The sequence below is a fragment of the Notothenia coriiceps genome, unplaced genomic scaffold (genome assembly GCF_000735185.1).
Source record: "Notothenia coriiceps isolate Sejong01 unplaced genomic scaffold, NC01 NC01_scaffold00037244, whole genome shotgun sequence".
In the NCBI taxonomy this organism is placed as follows: Eukaryota; Metazoa; Chordata; class Actinopteri; order Perciformes; family Nototheniidae; genus Notothenia; species Notothenia coriiceps.
The window spans coordinates 13,411,837-13,434,827 of record NW_011369945.1 but is presented as its reverse complement, the minus strand read 5'-3'; the positions used below and the strand labels follow the sequence as shown (position 1 = coordinate 13,434,827).

Genomic DNA, 22,991 nt, shown 5'->3' with positions numbered 1-22,991 from the left:
CATAGGGGACAATTTCAGTGCAGTACACTGTGCATGCATGCCTACAATGTGTACATCAGAGCCACCTGCTGCTCTTTAACTGTCCAGCTGCAAGCAAACCTCCCTACACAGCAAAGATTCCAAATTAACATTTTTAAAATGCGTCTTTTGAAATTCTCTTTAATGTAATTGTATTATACTGTAAATACTGGACATTTGACATAATGATTGGTATATTAATTCAATGACAATTACATTCATACTCTGGATCCTATGTTGCCATTGTGCAAAGGGTGTGAGCCTTATTTACAGTCACTGTGTGAATACAAACCCACAGTGCATATGTTTGATAGAGTGTATGGGCTGCTGTCCACCTCTTCTGTCCTGCAGACAGCAGCTCTGAGCAGGCAGGAGTTGAAAGGTTGGTTTGCAGCTGTTTCTTGCTTCTCGTCTCGAGTGTTGTGTGAAGTTATCTTGCCTTTTAGAAACTCACCCGGGCATAGAAGCCCCCCTGTAACCAATCATATGAAGGGACCCCGAGTGTAGTGAGCCAATAGGAACAGAGTTCCAGGTATAAATACTAAAGCCCATCATGTTGAAGAGTTGGGCATCCCTACAATTGGTGAACAGGATCTGATCCCGGGACTGTTACTTCTTTCTTTTCTCCTAAGCAGGTAAACAAGCTTTTTGATAAATCCAATGGAAAAATTGTGGTGGTATTTATATATAAAGAATGAACAGAAACCTCTCCCTGAGCAAACCTCCCATTATCAAAATCATAGAGGAACATTTTTTGACTGGATATGTGTCAATCAGATTCCTCCATTGATGAACCCTGGAGCCATAGAAGCATTTTTCTATTATCACATTTCTGTGTTGGATTCCTGTTAAGCTTTGCACATTTTTTCCTGAACTGGAAACTAATAATTATTACTCTGATCGTTCTTCTATCGCTGCACTCTGTAGTGAAACTTTTCTTTGAAAGACTTGATGCTTGAATATCTGCAGCACTATACTGCAGTTTAAAGGCTAGTTTAGTATACAACAGTCAAGGGTCACTGAAACAGTTGTGACTGTCTGCTGTTGCTTATGCTGGCAGGGCAGACCTGAGGTGTGTCTTTGAATAGTTTAGGAGCGCTTGATTTAGCCATGGAACATGTGCAGCCATCTGTGAGGCATGCAACACTTTGACCTTTGAGCGCACCAGGTGTCATCAATCAACTGCACCTCAACTGACGGATTCTCACCTCGGACAGATATTCTGACTGATTCTGCAGCTGCAGCTCTGTTGATTGCAACTCCAAAATTATAAATTTTTTCAAAGTAATTTGTGTTAACTTCCAGTTCTACTCACTCAAATTAGTTCCACTTTGTGTTAATCATTTTTGTGTGATTTTCTTGCGGTGGAAATTAGGCATTTCATGTTCAATCAAAATGCAGGACACAATTACAATTACTGTACAAAACCATGTCTCAAGAACAATGGGAGAAGGCTATATCGTTTAGACTAAGTAAACATTTGTAAGCATTGAGTGTTTGAGCTATTTTTGGTCTTTAAAAAGTCGATTTAGTTAGAACCAATGTATTTTATCTTCCACTCATGTATTGCAGCGAAGGTCGACCACTAAGTTTGCATTATTCTAAGGCTGAACGAAGTGAGACAGAAGAGAAAATCCTTCATCATCATGTGCATGGCAAGAGGGGGCACAGCGTCACTATTTAAAATCACAGCTGTGAGGGAGAGACAGGCGGTGAGACAGTCTGAGGGGAGGGCTGCAGGAAGAAAAGCATGTAGACAGAACAGCTGACAGGGGGGGGGGGCGAGGGAGAGTGTGACAGTGAAGTAGAAAGACAGTGAAATTAGAGTAGAAAAAAGGAAGACAGAAGGACAGAATGAAAAGGTGTCTCCTCCTCACAAGAAGATTCATAGACAAGGCACTTGAAAGACTTGGAGAAATACCAGAGAATAAATATGGTATTCACTGTTATAGTCAAACAATGAAACCTGCCTTTTGAAGGGCTGTTTCTATAGTAGTCTTCTGTTTCTACACAATAAGGGAACAAAGTGCCAATAAATGCAGTCAGGACAAATTGTAACGAACAGTACAATTCTGGAATATAACAGGTCCTCTTCTCTTTTTCGTGTCTCTTCTCAGGTGGAGCAAGAATCGCAACCATGGCGAAGAATTGTCATAACGACTACAAGATGAAGTTCTCAGGGGACGAGGAGTTCCCCGACCTGTCCCTGCACAACAACCATATGGCTAAGGTACAACATCTACTCTGATATTGCTGCTCAATGGACACTCACCCGCAATACACCAACCAAAGTCTCTTCATTGTTATCATTGTGCTGAGATACTTCATAGAACACAGCATGCACTAAAAGACATCATGTGACTGTATAAACACTGACCTGCGTGTCATCTGCTGTAGGTGCTGACCAAGGAGATTTATGCCAAGCTGAGGGGAAAGTCTACCCCCAGCGGCTTCACCGTGGATGATGTCATCCAGACAGGTGTTGACAACCCTGGTAAGAAGGAGCATCGACATTCAGCAATCAGGATCGACATTAACACACGCCAGAATATTTTGTTTTTACAGACATAAATGAAGTGAATTAACAACTATATGCAGCCAAATATGAGTTGTGAATATGTACTGATTATGGATTGTTGCTGAAGCCCACCATGCTAGCATTGATCACTACCTCTGAGGTGACACAGGACTTTTGTTCAATCTTTAGGGTTTGGGGCTAAAGTTCTGGCATGTTTTTTAGTAAGGTCTTTTGGTATCCAAGAATTTGTTAGCAAATGGGGTAGGCCTACAGGGGTGAGAGGATCTAACAATATTTCTACAAAGTTATAAATATTGAAAGTTGAACTAGCTAACTAGCTAGCATTGTTACCAACTCCCTTGTCATCCCTCTTGTTCAAAAGGTCACCCCTTCATCATGACTGTTGGTTGCGTTGCTGGTGACGAGGAGTCCTATGAAGCCTTCAAGGAGCTGCTGGACCCCATCATCTCTGACCGTCATGGTGGATACAAGCCCACCGACAAGCATGCGACCGACCTGAACTTCGAGAACCTGAAGGTGAGCTGCATGACCTGCATGATGATATTGTTAGAGATAGATGTGTATAAAATCAGAAGGAAGGAAACATACCTATTGACCAGCTACCAAATTAATGACTCTTAGTTTGTTGATTGTAAAACCAATTGCTGGTTACTTCTATGGCCACACCAAGGCATGATTGAGTTGAATAACTCCAGACACTGTTCATTGGCCAACATAATAATAAGTACATTTACTCATAAAACGTTCATAAGGTCCAGCTCCTCACACAAGTGCAAGTCAATACAAATAATGTATCTATTTTGTTTATCTGTCCTTTCTCTAAGGGAGGTGACGACCTGGACCCCAACTACGTGCTGTCCAGCCGTGTGCGTACCGGCCGCAGCATCAAGGGATTCACCCTGCCCCCCCACAACAGCCGTGGCGAGCGCAGAGGCATTGAGAAGCTGTCCATTGAGGGTGAATGTCAACCTAATGACAATAATCTATCAATCTTACACAAATGTTTGTAGAAGGCAAGATGTATTTGTCAGAGGCTGACTCCTTTTCCTGTGTGCCTTCCTTGGTTCTTTCAGCTCTGGCCAGCCTGGATGGTGAGTTCAAGGGAAAGTACTACCCCCTGAGTGGCATGACCGACGCCGAGCAGGACCTGCTGATCAACGATCACTTCTTGTTTGACAAGCCTGTGTCCCCCCTGCTGACCTGCGCCGGAATGGCCCGTGACTGGCCCGACGGCAGAGGCATCTGGTGAGAGACACTCAGACACATAATGGAAATGAAATAGAAAAACGTATAACAAATTCAACTTTATTCCCAGATAAACAGGTTTATGTGCCTATGTAAACTCAAAAATACAAACTCTAAACAAACCCCATCCTGGAGCTCCCATCTGCCATTCCAAAGCCAACCTTTAAAACTAACACCATCTGTCTCTTTTGTCTCACCACCGTAATGTGAAAATCCTGATTATTCCGGCTTTTAAACATCTGTTAAAGTGTGTCATGAATAATTAAGCACAGTATGTAAAGCTGCAGCACAACTCCCCTTTAACATTTATGTCCTTTAAATCCACCACTGTGTAGCTCAGATTATCCAGTTTACAGGACACATGTTAGAAATGTCCGTCAAGATTCTGCGGGGCACTTTGGTAAACATTTCACCATCATTGTCCTACTTAAATTAAAACTGAGCTGGATTTCTTCCTCCAGGCACAACGACAACAAGACCTTCCTGGTCTGGGTGAACGAGGAGGATCATCTGCGTGTCATCTCCATGCAGCAGGGCGGCAACATGAAGGAGGTCTTCAGACGCTTCTGCGTTGGTCTGCAGAACGTAATGCAAAAAACATCACAGATTTTTGTATTTAAATAAAGTCAAGCAGACAATTAAATATGCACAATTAAACTTGGAGCAAGAGTTAAAGCCATTTAAAATGATATTTTAAACATTTTCATAAAGACCTTACATTGCTGTTTTTATTTCTTCATTATTAATAGATAGGACTGTTTAGCGTTTAGCTACATCAGACTGGTTGTATTTAAACCATGATGCATTATTAATGCCCTTTATCCTCTACACTGGTCAGATTGAGGGGATCTTCAAGAAGCACAACCATGGCTTCATGTGGAACGAGCATCTGGGCTACATCCTGACCTGCCCCTCCAACCTGGGAACCGGCCTGCGCGGTGGAGTGCACGTCAAACTGCCCAAGCTCAGCACACACGCCAAGTTCGAGGAGATCCTGACCAGACTGCGTCTGCAGAAGCGTGGAACAGGTACTAACAAAATGAAATTGAAATGGTTCAGTCTCAGAGTTTACAAGCTAATATTTTCAGAGGCGCTGCAGGCTTACATTTAACACTGTTGGATGGGAAAGATAAAGCTATCAGCAAAAGTAGCATTTTTATATGAACAAAAAGTTATAGAAATGAAAAAACATGGATTAAAATAAGATGTTTTCATTCATTATGTTATCTTTACAAATTGCTATTGAAAAGGCTGCCATAGTTTGTTTTAGGATTAGAAACCTTATAGGCTTCCTGAAATGCATTATTCTTTAAGATTTGCTCTTTGTGTTTCGGTTAATAGCAATATTATCTTCCCGCTCGCTTACCTAATGGATCGTATGCACCTACATATTCAGAGATACATCTTCAGGGTGTAGTCAGTTTGCATTTCTTTCCTGCCAAAACTCAAGGAATCTGACGATTGAATTAATGAGAAATGTTGGTTGAACATACATTAAAGAAGCCTTCTTACAAAGTTTCAACAAGTCTCAGGGGCTGGAGAGGGGATGTTTCCATGTGTTGGACAGAGGCCTCATTCCTCTTCCTTCTTCTCCCGCAGGTGGTGTGGACACAGCCTCCGTGGGTGGTGTGTTCGACATCTCCAACGCTGACCGTCTGGGCTCCTCCGAGGTGGCCCAGGTGCAGATGGTGGTTGATGGTGTCAAGCTGATGGTTGAGATGGAGAAGAAGCTGGAGAAGGGAGAGTCCATCGATGGCATGATCCCCGCCCAGAAGTAAAGCGGAACAGACAACCAATTACTCACTGACTGTCTGTGGAATTTGTTTTACTTCGTAAAACGGGTAGCTTGTTGTAAAGTTATCTTACTGATTTCGGCCAACTGGCTACTTTCTGCCTACTTCTTTTCCATCTGCTTCTTCCTTTCTTACTTCTGATAACCCACTCCCAACTTCCTGTCACTTTAACCTCTCCACATCTTCTCTGTAACATCCTGGGATCAATCCATGCATAGTCTGATCATGGCTATGTGTGCGTACCTAAAACTAATTTTTTTGGTTGTGAATTATAACTGGATGATTAAACTATGCCCCATGTAACAATCAAACTTTCTCTCTCATGTTTTATTGTATTTGAAACGTACATGAATATCTTGCAACTACTCCAAACTGAATGACGGTGATATGTATAGGCCTACATCATGTAAGATAACAAAATGTATATTAGCTTTGAACTTCCCTCACACATACACCGTAGCCAACAACAATTCAGCGATACCACAAAGACCCTGGTGGAATGCCACATTGGAGACAACATCCATAACAGAAGAAATAAGATAGACACTGAAATGATAGAGGTTGAAAGTCTTTATTTATGTGTCACACATTATTTCCAAGGAGACATGCAGGATTGCAGGTCGATCCTTTCCATATTTCAGCCCATTAGTTACGTTTTTTTGATAACAGCACGGCTTCAAACACACTATACAACAGAACTCTAGCCTTAAAGCACGGCTCTAACTGCATCTACAGAACAGGTTCAGAGTGAAGCCCAGTTGGACCAGAAAGAAGAAAAATAAAATATCTAGCCCTAAATCACAGCTTCACATTTTCAGACCGTCATGGATACCTGCTGCAGCTAAAACCTCCCATTTGACATTCCTGTAGACCTCACAGCCGTAAAGATCCAAACTGCTGTTCCTCCAGCTCTTCCTGTCACTGATCAGTGTCCTGTTAGGTGCTGCATACTTTAAAAGTACAAGTTACCATTTCTTGGCATTGTAGAACAACAATACAAGTACAACATCCTTTGGGTTTTGGAGTCGTCAGTGTGAGTGTATGATCAATGAAGCACTCTGTGTATTTTTGTTGAATCTTGGTAGCAAAGTTTTTTTATAAAAGAACATCTTATTTTTGAAAGATCTTAAACCTTCATCACGTTGCATGCTTTTAATTTATTTTCGGCAGGAAACTGATTGATTAACAGCCAAACATCTCGTACAGCCATACTGGAATTTGATCTCAGTGCTGCAGCCTGATTGGTCGACGAAGGTTTAAAGTTTGTAGCGTGGCTGAGGTTAAGAACTAAACCATTTGTTATGGCCATAGTGATTTATCTGTACCTCAGTTTCATTATCTGACTTTGTCACCTCACTGAATCCTGAGGAAGAAAGACATTCAGAAGGTCAATCATGGGCATTATGTGTGAGACTATGTGGAATTAATAAAAACAGACATTGCAGTACAATGCATTCCTGGCAACAAAAAAGTGCTCAATGAGTTTTAACAACATATCAGCGACATCAAAAAGAAAATGAAACAAGGAGCCCTGTTGAGTGGAGGCTTATTCCAGTAGGTTCTCAGGTGTGTGGCTGTATTGCACTACATTTGAGGGGAAAAAATAAGACGGTGGCGTTCTGAATTATTTGTTTAAATGTTATTAAGATAAAAACTGGAACCAGTCAAGAAAAAAGCCATGCTATTTCACCAGTAATTAATAAATGTTTTAACCATTTGTGGCACACAATTATTATTATTATTAGTTGTCTTGGCACTCAGTGAAAGCATTTGGATATGTGCATGGAATTTCTTTTTAATTTTTTTTTAATGGGTAGACAATTCATTAGTTACATTTAAAAATGACTGCATTTCATTTAAATAACCTTTAAATTAGCACATATTGGACTCAGAATAATGCATTCTGATTGGCTGAACAAAACCTGCCTATCTAAACTAAATTGAGTAAACCTGCTGAGTGGAAAATAATGTAAGTGACTATCGGTTTCCCCTGTGTAGGTCAAATAAGAACAATAACAGTGCCTACTTGTGTAATAAGAACACCAATCAAACATTACACTTTAAACCAAAAACATGTTGTGTCATTTTACATTTTTCTAGAGGAGTTTTGCTTGTTAATAAAGGTAGCATGGGACAACACATTGGGCAAAGTAACATATATGTAAATAGCAGAGCACAGTGATCAGTTTATCAAGAACAACACTTCAGAGGGGTCCTGTGACCTTTAGACAGCGCGGCTCCTCTGTCAGCAGCTCCAGCAGAGTGGAGCAGGCAGAGAGGCAGCACTGGACCAGAGAGGGGGAAAACTAACATCCAAATCCCAACTGAGCACTAACTGGGAGCAATGTATGGGCAGACAGGCTGTGACGCTTCATTCAATCCGTCACAAGTCTCTGTATTTCTGCATGTCTCCCTCTAGAGGCCGGTGGTGGGACTGCGGCCTCACCTCTGAAATATGTCACGTCTGCTCCCGACAACAGATGTCTAACTTCTGCCCATTTAAAAAAAGCATTAGAGGGAAGATAAACTTAAAAGACAAACATTAAAACATCTCTTTAAGTAGCAGCTCTTTAAAAAGGAATGATGACAACAAATATGGTACAATAGGAATAACATGTCAACAATAATCAGTCTCCATCGTTCTCAGCAACATCCTTACATCAAACATGAAGTTGTGATAAAAAATAAAAAGACTCCATGGGCTCAAATAATATGGAGGTGTGTTTCAAGCAGGGGTCAGAGGTCACTGACAGCTCCAATGTCAAAGGTCACCATAAGTCTGCCGATGGCGGTCTGTCCGTGCATCCGTTGGTCTGGCTGTGATTGGTGGCATCAGAGGAAGAGGGTCTTTGGCGGAGGCGAGGCATCTCTAGCTAAATCAGATGAGGCAGAGCCCAGGGATGAAGAGGAGGAGGCAACCTTCCTCTTCATCCCTCCTCTAGTATCAAGCTGTCCTGTCTGTGATTTGTCCGCCCCGCCTCCAGCCGCCCTCAGAGCTCCAGCTCTTTGGACACTTTGGTGGCGATGTCTCTGAAGGCTAGCGGCGCCCCCCACAGGCGCTTGAACCTCACCCCACTGCTCTGGCCCAGCCCGCTGGGCAGCTGGCAAACCTCGGCCTCGAAGGCCACGCGGGCGCCCGCTGCTCCATGGGTGCAGGACAGCAGGAAGGGCCCGGCCAGGTGCACCTGGCAGCCGCATCCCTGCGCCGCCTCACGCAGCGCCAGCACCACCTCGGCCGGGTCCCGAGGGCTCCGCACCCTCACATCCCATCCGCTTCGGGGGGTCCGGGGCTCTGCCGCCTTCTGATGCCCAGATAGATGGCGACTGGAAGTGGGGGGGGGTGTTGGGAGGACGAAAATAGAGGATGGAAAGTGAAATGTAGGAAGATTTAAAAGAAAAAGAGAGGGAGAGGGTGGTGTGGGAATAACAGCAGGAAGGGTGGATGGTGAGGGGTGAGGGGTGAGGGGAGCAGGAGATCAGATATGAAGGAGCAGGAGTGCAGGACGAATGGGAGTGAATGGGGTTTCAGTGTAAGTGAGATGAATAAGTGATGGAAGTGTATGGTTGTGTGAATGTATGAGTGGTAAGGGAAACGGGGAGGGAAAGAAAATAGATTAATATCATACATTATTGTATTTTTATACCTCTACAGTACATAGAAATCTAGGTCACAGAAAGGTACTCTCTATTTTTTATTCTATTCAATCAACGTTAAAATGTATTTTTCATGTGAGGGATATAGGGCAATCTAGGATTAATAATACATGTATATTGTTCTATAGAACCAATGACACACATACATTCATAAAATCACACCAAACACTAATGGAGAATAAAATAAAAATGGAGGTAAAGAGACAGGCACTGAGCTGCTGTTTAACACAATAAAAGATCATTTCATTCAGGTGACAGTTACGCACATATCTATAACGCATTCAAAACATTCCTGTCATGCGTTATTATTTAGTATTTATAAGCCCTCAGCAATAATCATAATGCCTTATAATTATAATAATGACTTATAGGATTATGAATGTATTTCAAGTGTGTTTTCATGCATTATAGACATCATATATTGATTTCTCTTGAAATCAAAAGGATCATCTACCACAAAGGACCCACAGTGTGTTAGCTTCTGTTAACCTGCTGCTGTTTACCTGCTGACAGTCACCTGAGACTGGGCTGAAGCAGCTGAGGCCCAGAGGAATTACACACACCTTTAGTCACATAATGATAATGATAACCCTGAAAACATATAGTATTCATAAGATGAGAGTCCGAAAGTAATACCAATGTAGGTTTTGTTAATACTTTTGTTGCATGTAACCCATAAATGAAAATGAAATAACTGAGTAATCTAACAATGTGGTTCATTTCTGTTTCAGTATTGTGTCTAATCACTGTCTCTAGCCATACACATATAGCTGGATAATAGCTTTCTTGACACTGTTGTGTAGGATATATATATTTTTTCAAAGTAAAGCTTGAAAATCCAAGCAAAATTAAATAGTTATAACTTTTAATTGTAATGAGAACACACATTTAATAGTCATAATCAGACTTTTGTCTTAAATCTGTCTTTCTTGCTAATGGGTAGTGGGTAGTGATGATTATCCTTTTATAGCAAGGATATGAAGTTGATGTTTCTTGCTTTGATAGATCTAGTACAGAGAGATCTGAGCAATGACAAAGTGCAACGGTGTTGACCACACAGTGTGCGTTCTCTGAGGGAACACTTCCCAATCCTTTTGACTGTATTTCCTTGTGTCCTCCCCACATGCAAGACAAAAAGATCACCACAAAAAAAGGTAGTATAATTCAGGATCTGTGCTGTAAACGTAATCCAGTTCCCATGTTGAATCACATGACCTAGTGTGACTCCATGTAGACTTCTGACGTCACAATGTCACACCTAAAAATGAAAACATTTACAGCTGCAGCGCGGACACACATTTCTCTGTACAAAGTATATCCTTACATTATTTTTACAATTAAAGTAAAGTGTACCTGCCTTTTTACTAACAGTCAGGTAGAGGTTAAAAGGTTTTTTGAACATTAAACATTTCTTGCTTATTGATAACTCTCTAATGTCTGTATGGTTAGTAGCTGGAGCCGGAAGCTTGTTAGCTTAGCGTTACTAAGTCTGAACAGAGGAAAGTATAACAATGTTTTTGTGGAAACATTGTGTCAATACTAAATATATTCTTATATAAACTACTTATCAAAGACACATTTTACTTTTTGGTAACAACTGCTTTTTAATGAAATACTAGATTGTGCCGTGTGTTTTTTAAGGAGGCTAGCGATACTGTCAAGACATGTGTCAAAGTTAAGTCACAGATGGAAACTAAGGCCCAATCCCAAACCGCCCCCTACACCCTACCCCTCCGTTTGCGCGTTCGCATGGAGGGTCTGCCACATTAAGTGCTGTTCCAAACCAACGAGTGTGGAGCGGTGTGGAGGGGAATTGGGCCATCAAGCCCTCAAACAGCGAGTCTGCAGCGGTGCTGACTTGAGACCGGTCTCTACCTGACCGCCGGAGTCACGCTGTGTGTGTCCGTCAGGAAACAAGCTGTTTACAAGTAGTTCCAGCAAACATCCACTGATAAACTGCGATGTGAACAACCTCATGATAACCTCATAAGTTGTAACTTAGGATCATACCTGTGTTTAGTCTAGAAGAAGGTAAATGTGTGCATTTTATTATAAAGTTGTGTATATTTACAGACTGTTGCTAAAACTAAGAAGCTTATAAACATCAGGTTTAAAACTAAAAGAGCTTTACAAAAAAGTAACACAATTAAAGATGTTTGGAGTTTTATTTGAGTTATTAATTTACATTTTTTGTCTAAGAGATGCTGATTTGAAACCGTTGTTACATACAGTTACGGCATTTCCTGTTTCTGCCGGAGAGAGGGGAGGCCGCCCCAAAGCTTGCCGCTGTATTTACTCCCTCCATCTGACAGGAGGGAGCCTCGTTGAGCTGCGAGTGTGGCTACAGACAGAGTTCACTCCGTCACGGGGGGGGAGTGTGTAGGGTAGGTTGTAGGGCGTGGTTTGGGATTGGGCCAAATAAAATACAGAAATAGTGCTGAAAAATTAGTCTTAGTAGATATATGTTATCACCAGTGGGTGGGCCGTTCAGGGCCAGCAATGGCCTTCTCCTGCTGGGCCTAAACATCACAGGTCAGCTAATAATATAAATCTAAATTTTTGATATATTCTTTTCCAGACAATATGTATTAAAAAATTATTGCCTGTAGTCCTATTTCTCCTTCATTTCATTAGCTTTCCTCTTGGTCTGCGGCTGGACTTCCAGCCCTGACAGCACGAGATCTGGAAAGGGTTGGCCTTTATGTTAGATGCTTTTATTCCAAATCATACTTTCAGCCGACTAACTCGTGTTTTGGGCCAGGGTCCAAGAAATCTGCCCTTTAGGCTTCCAGAATCAACAGTCGCGGTTCGCCGTGTAGATTAAGAGGTGAACGGTATAACAAATCACTCGCGGCGTTAAACCATATCAGATTTTTGAGGTTGGCGACCAAACCGGGCCAGGCTAGCAGGCGAGCTACGCACTGACGTCTTAGGCCGGACGTGCACGTCTTTTGCGATGTGGATATGCCTATTAGAGGCAGAGCTATGTAGACGAACTATTGAAGAACGAGCGTATTGTGCAGATTTCGACAAGCAGTTCTATTTCAACCACAATGGCTGAGGCGAGAAGAGGTCTGTATATTTGGCGAATATGAGTACGAGCTACATTTTGTGTACGCAACTTTTCTCAAGAAAAGCGCTAGACATTTGTGAGGAAGAGAACCGGCCTATCTTACGCTATCGAGCCTATCAGCAGCGTGGGTAAGGGTTTTGTCCGATTTCGGATGCACAGATATAGCGGGTACCCCTGGCTTCAAGCCTCCCCGAGAGGCCACTGGCAAATTGACTGCTGGATTGGCAGCTATTTGCAAGCGCGATTTGGTGTTTGGCCGCCACACGATTTCTGCAAACTGAGTTAGTCTAACCCCAAGGGCAGGCAACGAAGACACCAAAGCACGCTGGTCACTTACAAGCAGCTTATGAAACTTTGGGGACACCCGAGTGGATCTACCAGCTCAAGCGAACAAAGTGCGGCCGGGACACCGCGAGCTCCACCAACCTGAAAGGGTGAACAAAAATAGGGAAATATTGAAAAGACTGATTGATGTGTGCTAGGGTTTGGGTGAACAGGCACTTTCATTTAGATGACACGATGGAAGTCTACGACGCGCGTCTACCCCTGTCCTCGCTGGTCGACAGTTTCTCTCCGCGCACGAGGCCACCGTTGTCCACATTGCTACCCTTTTGCTTGGGGAAGTGCCGGCGGATTGGTGTCAACTGTATTCGTATTTGGTGTTTGTATGTCCACCACCCTACGCGACTCTTGTGGGAAAAAGAGCTTGAGGTTTGTCTCTTATACCACACGCGGCGCCACAACCGGAGCACCACCCACAACGCCACACTGGGGGCGTGGGCGACGGGGTTGAGGCGATGCCAATGACGCGCTGCTTTTCGAAACACACCCTCTTGGCGCGGGCACACCCACCCCCCCGATTTGGTACCTCTCTCACACGGCTTGGGAACGAACATATCTCGCGCGCCGCTGGAAAGGTCTGGATGTCCCGACACACACGCAACACGGCCCGTGCAACACACACAAACATCACGGGAACCTACTTCGACACACAGTATCTTGTATTTGTCTGCTTTTGGTTTCTGTTTTTGGCGCGCGCTAACCACAGGACTTTCCACTTCAGGGGGCACACCCCCGATCGCCAATGCGCCTGGGAGTTCCAGCGAAACACGAGGAACACCCGACACACGTCTTGCCGAGCTTCCTTCCTTCCCTTTTGCCTTTGCCTCGCGAGACAAAACACTAGAGCTTTGCTATTACCACACCCTGCTCTCACAAAGGCGAGGAAGTTGTTTATCTGGCCGCCGTCCGGCAAACTACAACAACGACCCTGCACACTCTATCCGCCTACCTTGCCCCTGAAGTGATGTGGTATGTAAGAGATCTATATATATATGGCGCACGACATTCAAAAACACCGCAACCCTTTTGTCCGCTCTTGCTTACTGCGTGCGACCGACACCACGACCCAGCACGTGCGGTCACATTACAGCATATGTCTCTGTGTCTCTTGTGGGTCCCTTGTCTGTCACTGCTTGACCGACACCAGGCTGTCCCCAGGAGCGCGTGTTTTGTGGTGCGAGATTTTGAAGACACCCTGCTACACAGCCGCGGCAAGGCCGACGCTGATGGACGATGGCCGGGGCTCTCTTATACCTTTTCAGCGTCTTTCTGGCAGGACTCCACCCCTGAATGCTACCGCCTCCTCGTTAGAGTATAGTTAATGGGTTGTGGGCACGTAAGTTGATTGATGGGGCGCAGACCGGCTCACTCGGCCATTCCCTCGATCTTAAATTTGGGTGTGCAGGCTATATAGTTAAGGGAGAGGGCAGCCGTATTTGTGTTCCTTTATTTCATTCACTGTCTAACGCCACCTGACCCACATTTAAGTACCTCACTCCCCAGGGGGCCCCTTCCAAGAAGACAATAACACCAATAGTCAAGGGCTTTTTTTGGGTGACACAACCTCCAACATAGAGGCCTCCCTTCTGCACGCCCTTTCTTTCTTAACAATGGCAGATGCTACCCATAAGCGCACACACAAAACGCTGGCCATCCACCACTTCTGCAGCCCGTCCGGCGGCGTTCGCTAGATGGGTGAGTCAGCCGAACGGGCGGTGGCAATAGTGTATACATTCGAGATTTGTGTTTCATAATTTGGGTGCATCGTGTGAGCAGAGAGTTTCCCTAAAGGCAGGGCTGTTGAACCACATACCCCTCGGAACATCATCCGAGTATGCATTGTGTAGAGGACCTACTGATGCTTCACGCGCCCCTGACCTCTGGATTTATATGCACTTGTCTGGAGTTTGATTTTTCTTGAGTATTATCTTTGACCCAAACCATTACTATCAATGTGTGTATTTTTTTTAAAGTCTATATCAGCCGGTTAGTGGGCGTCTGTGTGGGAAGTGGAGCATCACAGCGCATGCCACATCCGACAAATTTACAACGACTCCAAGGGCTCGAAAAGGGTTAGATATGCAGGGTGTTGCGTGCCAGCCCAACGGCCTTGACACGCAGTTGTCAGATCCCTAGAGCACAAGTTGACGGTGAGGAGACAGGTGCAAGCGTGTCTCCGCATACAGATGTCCACCACGCGGGTGGCATAGACACGAGAAGCGCCAGCATTCGAGAAGAGAGTGGTCCCAAACGCACGCAGAGGCACATACGTACATCAGCAAGGAGGAAGCATCCGCCTATGCGTAGCATACTATGTCGATTAATTCAACTCCGACAGCAATTGAGTTGTTGCTGCGACACACATCTATGGTGCTGCTATACAGGCATTAATGTGCCTTGGGAATACATTATCAGACAGAGAACAAACATTCGAACTGTACATTCTGCCTGCAAGGGTGAACGAGTCTGTTTGACACAAATAAGAGCGACAGGGTCAGTTAAGTCAGAGGTCTACCACCACCGCGGACGCATCACACAATTCCCGCGCACGCAGAGGCCCAGCGTACACACAAGAGAGCCTTCGGCCAACTCACTAACACAGATCAACACGCAACAACTGCACTCGATCTGCGTGCCGGCTAAAAACAGAACAGACCTCCGCTAAATCGTATTAAACAATTAAGATCGACCTCTTCTTCGGACGGGACCACGTCCACAATTTCCGAGCAAGTATCCAGATGAGATTCCTCCACATACCCACGCTAGACAATCGGAACGACAGAGCGATGGGCACGCTTACACACTTTCGAACTGGTGACAGGCCAAATTAACACAGACTCATCGGAACACTGGTCGTTCTATCTGGCTATCAAAAACAGAAGCTGAGAAGGGAAAGTAGGCTATATGATTTTCTCTTCATGTCCCACTTATAGCACGCCTAAGAATTCCTTAAAGCAGGAGATCTGATAGAGAGCATTGGGGTCTCAGCTTTAACATTGCATTTGTGGCAGGGCTATGCGAGACCCTGTTCACTGCTTCTTGTCGAGCGCGGTCATGTCTCGCCACTGAAGCGAATTAATTGAACCTAATGTCCAGAAATCTACTGCAACGGACAGACTAGGCTTTCATCCAAGTAGCCTTCATGTCTATAGAAAATGAGAAATGGTGACAGAGACGTATAGAAAACGGTAAGTGAAACGTGATTAAGTGTTCAACGAAAGACATTGGAAGTATGATCTTGATATGTGTGAGATATTGGATTTTTTTTTCAAATGAATACACTAATTGCTTTTAGTACTAGCATTTTATTTTTTATTTTATTTTTATATATTTTTGTCATTTTTTGATTTCGTTAATATTAAATCAATATTAACGAAAATAATATATATGTAATTAAAATGACAATATATAAAAAATAATGTTTGATGCTTCTGCCAGAGAGATATAGAGATGTGTGTGGCGCACTGGCTCAGCTGTGCCAGTAAAAGTACTTCAATGGAGCACGTTTGACATTGTGTATTGTTGTTATCAAGGTGCCTTTTACTCAATCAAGAGGGGGACATTCAGTGCTAGGAATACACTTTCACCCAACTGTCGCAAAAATATATCCTCATTGAAACAAATGCAAATATTTGTTTGTTTTATTTTATTTTCAGTGAATAGTTTGTGTCCTTTATCGTCACGTTTCTTAAATGAAACTGCTTTGGGTGCGACAATGCGCTGTTTAGTGAACAAACTTGGTTTGGTGGACTTAATAAAACTTTGTAGACTAATGCCTTAAAAGCCCCTTTTATTTTTAAGTTTTGACCGTATCCAAGCGATCTTAAAGCTGGTAGTTTAACACTCTTAATTGTAAATGCGGATATATTGATTATAAATGCTTCGGAAATATTAATATAACTCTGTTGTACTTGACTATGTTAAGGTGATGCAACGCCCGGTTATACTGCGTTTCTGTCTAAATGTATAGTTTCTAGAGCCATGGCGTCATAATGATGGTATTAAGAGGTGGAATAATTCAGGTAGGACTGTGTAGGACATCACTGAAGGCCTAGGTGTGAAATGCACGGCCCGCCACTGGTTATCACAATATTCATCTTATCACAGACTGTTCAAAACGGAATTATATCTTATTTAGACTTAATGTAGATTGATTCATAAATGAAGAAGAGTTGGCTGCCTGTAACACTGAGAATGTAATTGTATTCTATGGTTGCATTCTGGTTGTCGGTGTCGGACAAAGCGTAAATGTGGACTCACCTTGTGACCGGAGATCTGCTGATTCTCTCAGGTTCGTCTGTGACCCTCAAGAGGAAGAAAAACGTATCCGTTAGGAATCAATAGGCCTGTTGACATCAACCTCTCCCCCTTCCTGTTTAATGCAATAGCTGCATGGCTACATCAGTCATCAACAACAATCACAACACAAAACACAACAACGTGTCTTCAAACCACAGATGGGTCCTCACAACTACACTCAGCACACAGGAACATCAGATGAACGTGAAACAACAAAATGTCAAAGTCACCAACAAACAAATGAGCGGTGGCCGGACTCACATGCATACAAATCTGATGCATATTAAAGCACACATTGTGTGTTAAAAGAGGACACCAGACTCATTTAGAAAAATATAACAAGCATTCTACTATTGTCTGTACATGGTTGTAATGCTGTCCTAGCTAATATGTTGATGTGGGACTATCGTCTGTACAGGCATGGTGTGAGATGCTACAGCGCCTCTCTCCAGAACTGTGTTTCTTCCTTCTGATAGGAACACACTGATATAGTATCAGCTGTCATGTCTGATACAGTATGATGCACAGTTTTGCCACGTGTAAAATAAATATAATACTGTACAATTTAGCTCTTTGTCTGATCAGATTAAAGGTTTTATTTAGTCTTTGTACCTGCATTTCACAACTTTGGTTTGATGCATTTTGACTGACACATGTTTTTATTTGGTATGGTTTATGGTACAATGATGGCAACATTGAAAAATGTAACCTTCTACTATGCTTAAAATACAATTGTTGTTGAATCCTTTATGATGTGGTCCCCTGCTTCCCCAAGTGTCTACCTTCAGGACCCTGAGGGTGACCAGATTTGAACAGAGCAGCCTGATGTTAGCACACATTTCTGACACTCTCTATTGTGTTGGTTTGTTAGTTGTGCTCTATTTTTCTATTTACTGTATTCAGGCACTTCTATTCTTACTCTCCCTACATTTGAAAATCACCTGGGATGTTCCTTTTTTGTCCTTTCTTGAGGGCCATGCTGACAAGTCTAATCTTCTAATCAAACGGTGTGTAGCTTTGAAATTCTTTGCAATTTACAGAATGGAATATTGCATTTCACATGCCACACACATCCAGATGTATGAGCTCATGCCTGCTGTAGGTTTGTATTCAAGTTTCTTCTAAAGAACTATTTACTCGACACAGCAGACTCCAGCTACAGGAGTTTGAGGCTTCTTATTGCACTTCCCTTGTATGGCCACCAGGGGCCACTGTTGGTGTTTTCTGTAGCTACCAACCTGGCAACCTGATGTCTTGTCCAGGAACTGGTGGCTGTCTGGAGAATTGAGCAGTAAAATATATGTACAAAAATAAGGATTTAGTGAAAGTGTCTCTAATGTGACCCTGGCTCAGATGTTTGTACTCTCACCTCTCTTAAAGTACATGGAGAAATCCCTGATAATCCACACAATCAATAAATGGGATGAGAATTATCATTTATACATTTATAAAATAAAAAAATTACCCAGCAAACATATTGATGGTAATTCCTGTCGGATCAGGAATAATAAACTTCATTACAGCAAATCTGTTGGTAATATTTGACTAGTAACACAAACATTTTGTAGAACAAATAGCTACTCAAATATTTTTAAAAGCTATATCAATATATTCCTGTTCTCAAAAGTAAATGTTTTGGGAAATAAGAATTGATTGCGTTACATTTTAGAAAATGACCTTTTCTTTTTTTGACTGGGTCAAGAAAGTAAGGATACGGATGCCAAGGTGACCCTGAGCGAGACTAGTGGTATCACATCTTTAAGACAGAAAACATATGGGGAAATCTATCTGAGTATGTAGTTCAGACTCGCCCTCTATTCTCTCACACTGCATTGAGTTAAGGATTATCTGAGCTGAGAGAGGACGGCTGAAAGTGAGAGAATGAGAGAAAGAAGAGCAGAGAGACAGAGTGAGAGAAGCTAGCAGCAGAGGAACAGAACAATCTGCTCGTATCTCAGCTGTGAAGATTCCTGTTTAAGAAAAGGATCAATCCTGGTTGCATAACTAATCCTGATTTAAACGGCTGTGACGCCGGATCAGAGGGATGACTGCTGCCGGCTGTTAGCATTCTGCCGAGGTTCACACATTTACTGTCACAGGTAGGAAGCTACAATGATGCAGGGTAACCCGTGGTTACCCATTACACCGTTTACACACACACATCTTTGCAACTAAAGCTCCTTTGTATTGTCACTACTATAAACGATAGTCTCAGTTCACCTGTCTTCCTATTCACCACACTAAGTCTGAGCTAAAAACCTAAACACTGACTTTAATTAAAAGTATTATATGGTTAGTTAACAATATAGACATAATATTAATAATATTAAGTTGGACCTATTTAAACGTAGTATTATTGCTTTCAACTAACCTAATACAGTTCTATGAAATCTGTTCACATAAAACATGTAATCAAAGTTGTCTATATGACCGTCTACAAATAGACACACTGTATATCATAACAGGAAGGAAGCCCAGCCTAATCATATATTAGTCAAAAAACACATCAGAGGAATAATGAATAGAATAATGTTCCAGACTCAGAGATTCAGACATTGTAGTAGTTCATTCTTTTTTTGAGATTTCTTTTTCTATATTTTCTATAGACCAATTATTCATGATGACGTTATTGACAGATTGATGACAAATTAAATAATCATTGTCGTACAACCTGACTACACACAATGCACTAAAAAATGTACTATTTTATGATGAAGTATTTACACTTTATGACTTCTCTTCATCCTTAACCCCTTACCTCTGCCTTGCATTGACTGTCTTCTAGGGACAATACAAACATCTACAAATCGAACAATAAAACCAATTCAGCCCTTGTTGCCCCAGAGAAGCGATGTGGTTCTGTGTTATTGTTGGCAGGGGATGGAAGATACAGCCAGCAGAGAACATGCAGTCCAGACAGACACACACTCAGACAGACAGCTGCTGATTAGAGCTTTAGTCACATTAACATCCAGAGTTGAGGTAGAGCTGCTCTACAAGAATGAACTCTGGGGACCTCAGTCCCAGAATCCCCAGAATAAGATGGGTTTTGAACGGGCCAGTCCAGGTTCCATCCTCCTTCAATCATAAGGCGAGTATAACCTTCAAAGTATTCTGTATAACGACTGTGATAGAGTTATGACAGAAGGCCGAGCCGGAAATGAGCATTGCCCTGGTTAACTCGACAAAAAGCCAGGGGGATTCCTACATTGGATTTTGGATTCTCGCAGAGAAAAAGATCAATAATGAAAACCACCTGTATGATTCCTGAAGCGTAAATGTAATCAGCAGAAGTAAAACGTAAGGCTATAAAGGAGAATGCTCGTCTTCCACCTCAGCACCACTTAGCTCCATGTGCTCGGGATGATTCCATTCATTGTCCCTGGCAACCTCTAAAGTGATATTTATGTTATTGTATTCATTAGATTAGCAATATATAGAGATAATATCACTGTGATTTAAAAAAAGATATACTGTGATAAAATATTTGATTTATATCGTCCATATTTTATTAAGACACCTCTCAATTAAGCAAAGCTAACTTAACTCTCTTATAGCCCAAGTGTCCTCTTGATGGAACAAACCTTTTTGAGGAAATAATTTCTGATCACAAAGCTTCATGTGGAAATAAAAAAGAGTTCACATCAGTACAGATGTTTTTTCAGCAGGTTGAAGTTATCAGCCTGAATAAACGGCTGCCTGCAGAGAAGCTGTGCCTCAGATGAATGTTTGTGTAACTAAAGTCACAGAGAGTGATGAGGGGGGGACAGAGCCACTGGCAAGCAGGCACACAGTCAGACAGTCAGTCAGTCAGACAGACAGACAGGCAGACAGTCAGTCAGACAGACAGACAGGCAGACAGTCAGTCAGTCAGTCAGTCAGACAGGCAGACAGACATTCAGTCAGTCAGTCAGTCAGTCAGTCAGACAGGCAGACAGTCAGTCAGTCAGACAGTCAGTCAGACAGTCAGCCAGACAGACAGTCAGACAGTCAGACAGAAGCAGCCAGAAAACATGGGAAAGGAAGACTTACTAACTGTTTTTGTCCCCTGTGGGAGGGTGCAGCCCGACATGGACTTGTTTGAGCTCTGACGTTTAGAAGGGTCAATAGTGACCCTAGGAGGAAGAGGAAGAAGAGAAGGAGATGACGAGAAGATGAGAGGAATGGAAAAAAAGGGAAATTAACAGCAAAAAGTCAGAGAGACATGGAACAAAAGAGAGAGCAAGTGAGGAGGAGACAAAATAGAGATGCCAGACAGTAAGAAGCACAGGTAGAAGAGGCAGTATCAAACGTTGTGTACTGTAGTTCAGGAGAAAAGAAGGATAACAGATTGGCAGGTGACTGGCAAGGAAAAGAAAAGTTGTTAAAGAATCAAACAAACCAACAGATAAAGCAACGGTAAGCAGCAGAGAAGAAGAGAGTATGTCTCCTGAACAGCAGACCTGGGTCTTATAGCTGAATGTTTGTTTGTATCAGGGAAACAGCTATGACAGAAGCTGAAAAGTTCAGCTCAACTATGAGATTTTAACCATTTTCTGTAAATGAAGATACTTTCTAACTGCTTAGATAAGAAAGGGCATACAGTCATTTCCAATAGTGCAGGATGAAACTATTGCATACATTGCTATCCACTAAACCATATGTTACAGAGTCCCACATTTAGGGGAATTCATTTTTATATATCTCTCTTTATTTGTCACACACTCTTTTTTTACCTTCACTTAGTGTTGCCTATTCTCCTTATTCAAATATAATGACCATCCTTGATCATAAACCCCCCAACTAAATGAGTTTGTATTTAAATCCACTAGTTGTCTGTGTTGTGTGTTATTGTTGCTAAGGGAAACAACATGAAAAGGGTCAGAATCTACGGTTTCATCCCATTTTAAATCATAATGCCAAAATGTGTTTTCACTAATTAAGGCATAGGCTTTAGTATATATCATCACATATGAACTATTTCACAATTATAACATTTGTTGTTTTCAATGTGATGAGGTGGACACATTTTTACTAGTAAATGGAGCAGGTGGTAATAACACAAACATGTTGACACACTATGAGACCCAGGTCTGACGCCTGTGAAGCTGCACCAGTAGAGGAGAAAGGCTGGCAGGTTAGTGCTGGTTAAGGAAGAGACGGAGAGAGGCAGCAAGGTTAGCTCAATGATCTTTATGTACATGTTCAGAGCAAAAGAGTTACACTGTTGACAGTCTCACTCCACCACGTGAAGGGTTAGCAGCAATCCAACATTTCCAATCCTGCTGTTAGATATGATTCTATCTGTTATCATTTCATGTCTTCCTGTTTTACTTAAAGTCACACCTCTGAACACAATGCAACTCGTATAACCTTCTATCCTTTCCTCCCCTTCCTCTTCTCCCGGCTTCTCCCCTTACCTGCGGGTTAGCTTGGAGGTGAGTTTGCTGAGCAGGGTGGAGGTGGTCCGGGTCCTGGTGTGGGGCAGGGGGCTGGCATCATGGGATGGCATTGGGGAAGCAGGGGGAGCATGGGAGGGAGGGCGGCGGTCTCTGATCTGCCCCCCGTGGAAAGTGCTCCTCACCGTGGAGCCCCTGGAGAGGCGGGAGGAGGGCGTGGAGGACGAGACCCCGGAGGCCCCGGCGATGCTGTGGGTGGAGGGGGAGGAGGGGGGCAGGCGGTGGGATATGGAGCTGGAGGGAGAGAAAAACCAATGAGTGGTAGTTGCTATAACATATCATTTTAACAAAAAAAAAAAGGAATAACAAGCAAATTAAAGTTTACTATGATAGAATACATTCCCCAAAAACTAAACTAAACTTGCAATTTCTTTAAGTTTTTTATGATAAACAATCAAGTACATTTAAGATCTTCAATACTTCTATCCCCTTCAACCGAGGTAACTTGTTCAGAACTGTGCAGATGAATGAACAGCGAGTGAGCCATCTGCTCTTCATCATAACACTTATTCCTAATCTACAATTGGCCTAAAATTCTCTTTGTGGTCTCCAACTGAGATCTCTCATTTTGCACCCCTTTTTTCCTTCAC

The 22,991-nt window shown here is 42.7% G+C and overlaps 2 protein-coding genes across 2 annotated transcripts in view; one reads left to right on the top strand and one right to left on the bottom strand.

Annotated features, from left to right (window-relative positions):
* Positions 1-551: 551 nt before the first annotated feature.
* Positions 552-5,906, top strand: ckmb (creatine kinase, muscle b). The gene is made up of 9 exons (XM_010793615.1): positions 552-653; positions 2,136-2,248; positions 2,416-2,512; positions 2,919-3,073; positions 3,382-3,514; positions 3,631-3,802; positions 4,264-4,387; positions 4,641-4,830; positions 5,402-5,906. The coding sequence occupies exons 2-9, from the start codon at positions 2,156-2,158 to the stop codon at positions 5,578-5,580; spliced, it is 1,143 nt and encodes a 380-aa protein (XP_010791917.1). The 5' UTR covers positions 552-653; positions 2,136-2,155; the 3' UTR covers positions 5,581-5,906.
* A 246-nt stretch (positions 5,907-6,152) lies between these two features.
* Positions 6,153-22,991, bottom strand: part of mark4b (MAP/microtubule affinity-regulating kinase 4b) — a 22,844-nt gene continuing 6,005 nt past the window's right edge. The window contains exons 8-11 of the mRNA XM_010794278.1: positions 22,363-22,635; positions 20,996-21,078; positions 16,925-16,961; positions 6,153-8,919 (exon numbers count right to left, since the gene is read on the bottom strand). Of these exons, the coding sequence (XP_010792580.1) occupies positions 8,586-8,919; positions 16,925-16,961; positions 20,996-21,078; positions 22,363-22,635 (727 nt within the window). The 3' untranslated portion in view covers positions 6,153-8,585. The remainder of the gene's footprint in view (positions 8,920-16,924; positions 16,962-20,995; positions 21,079-22,362; positions 22,636-22,991) is intronic.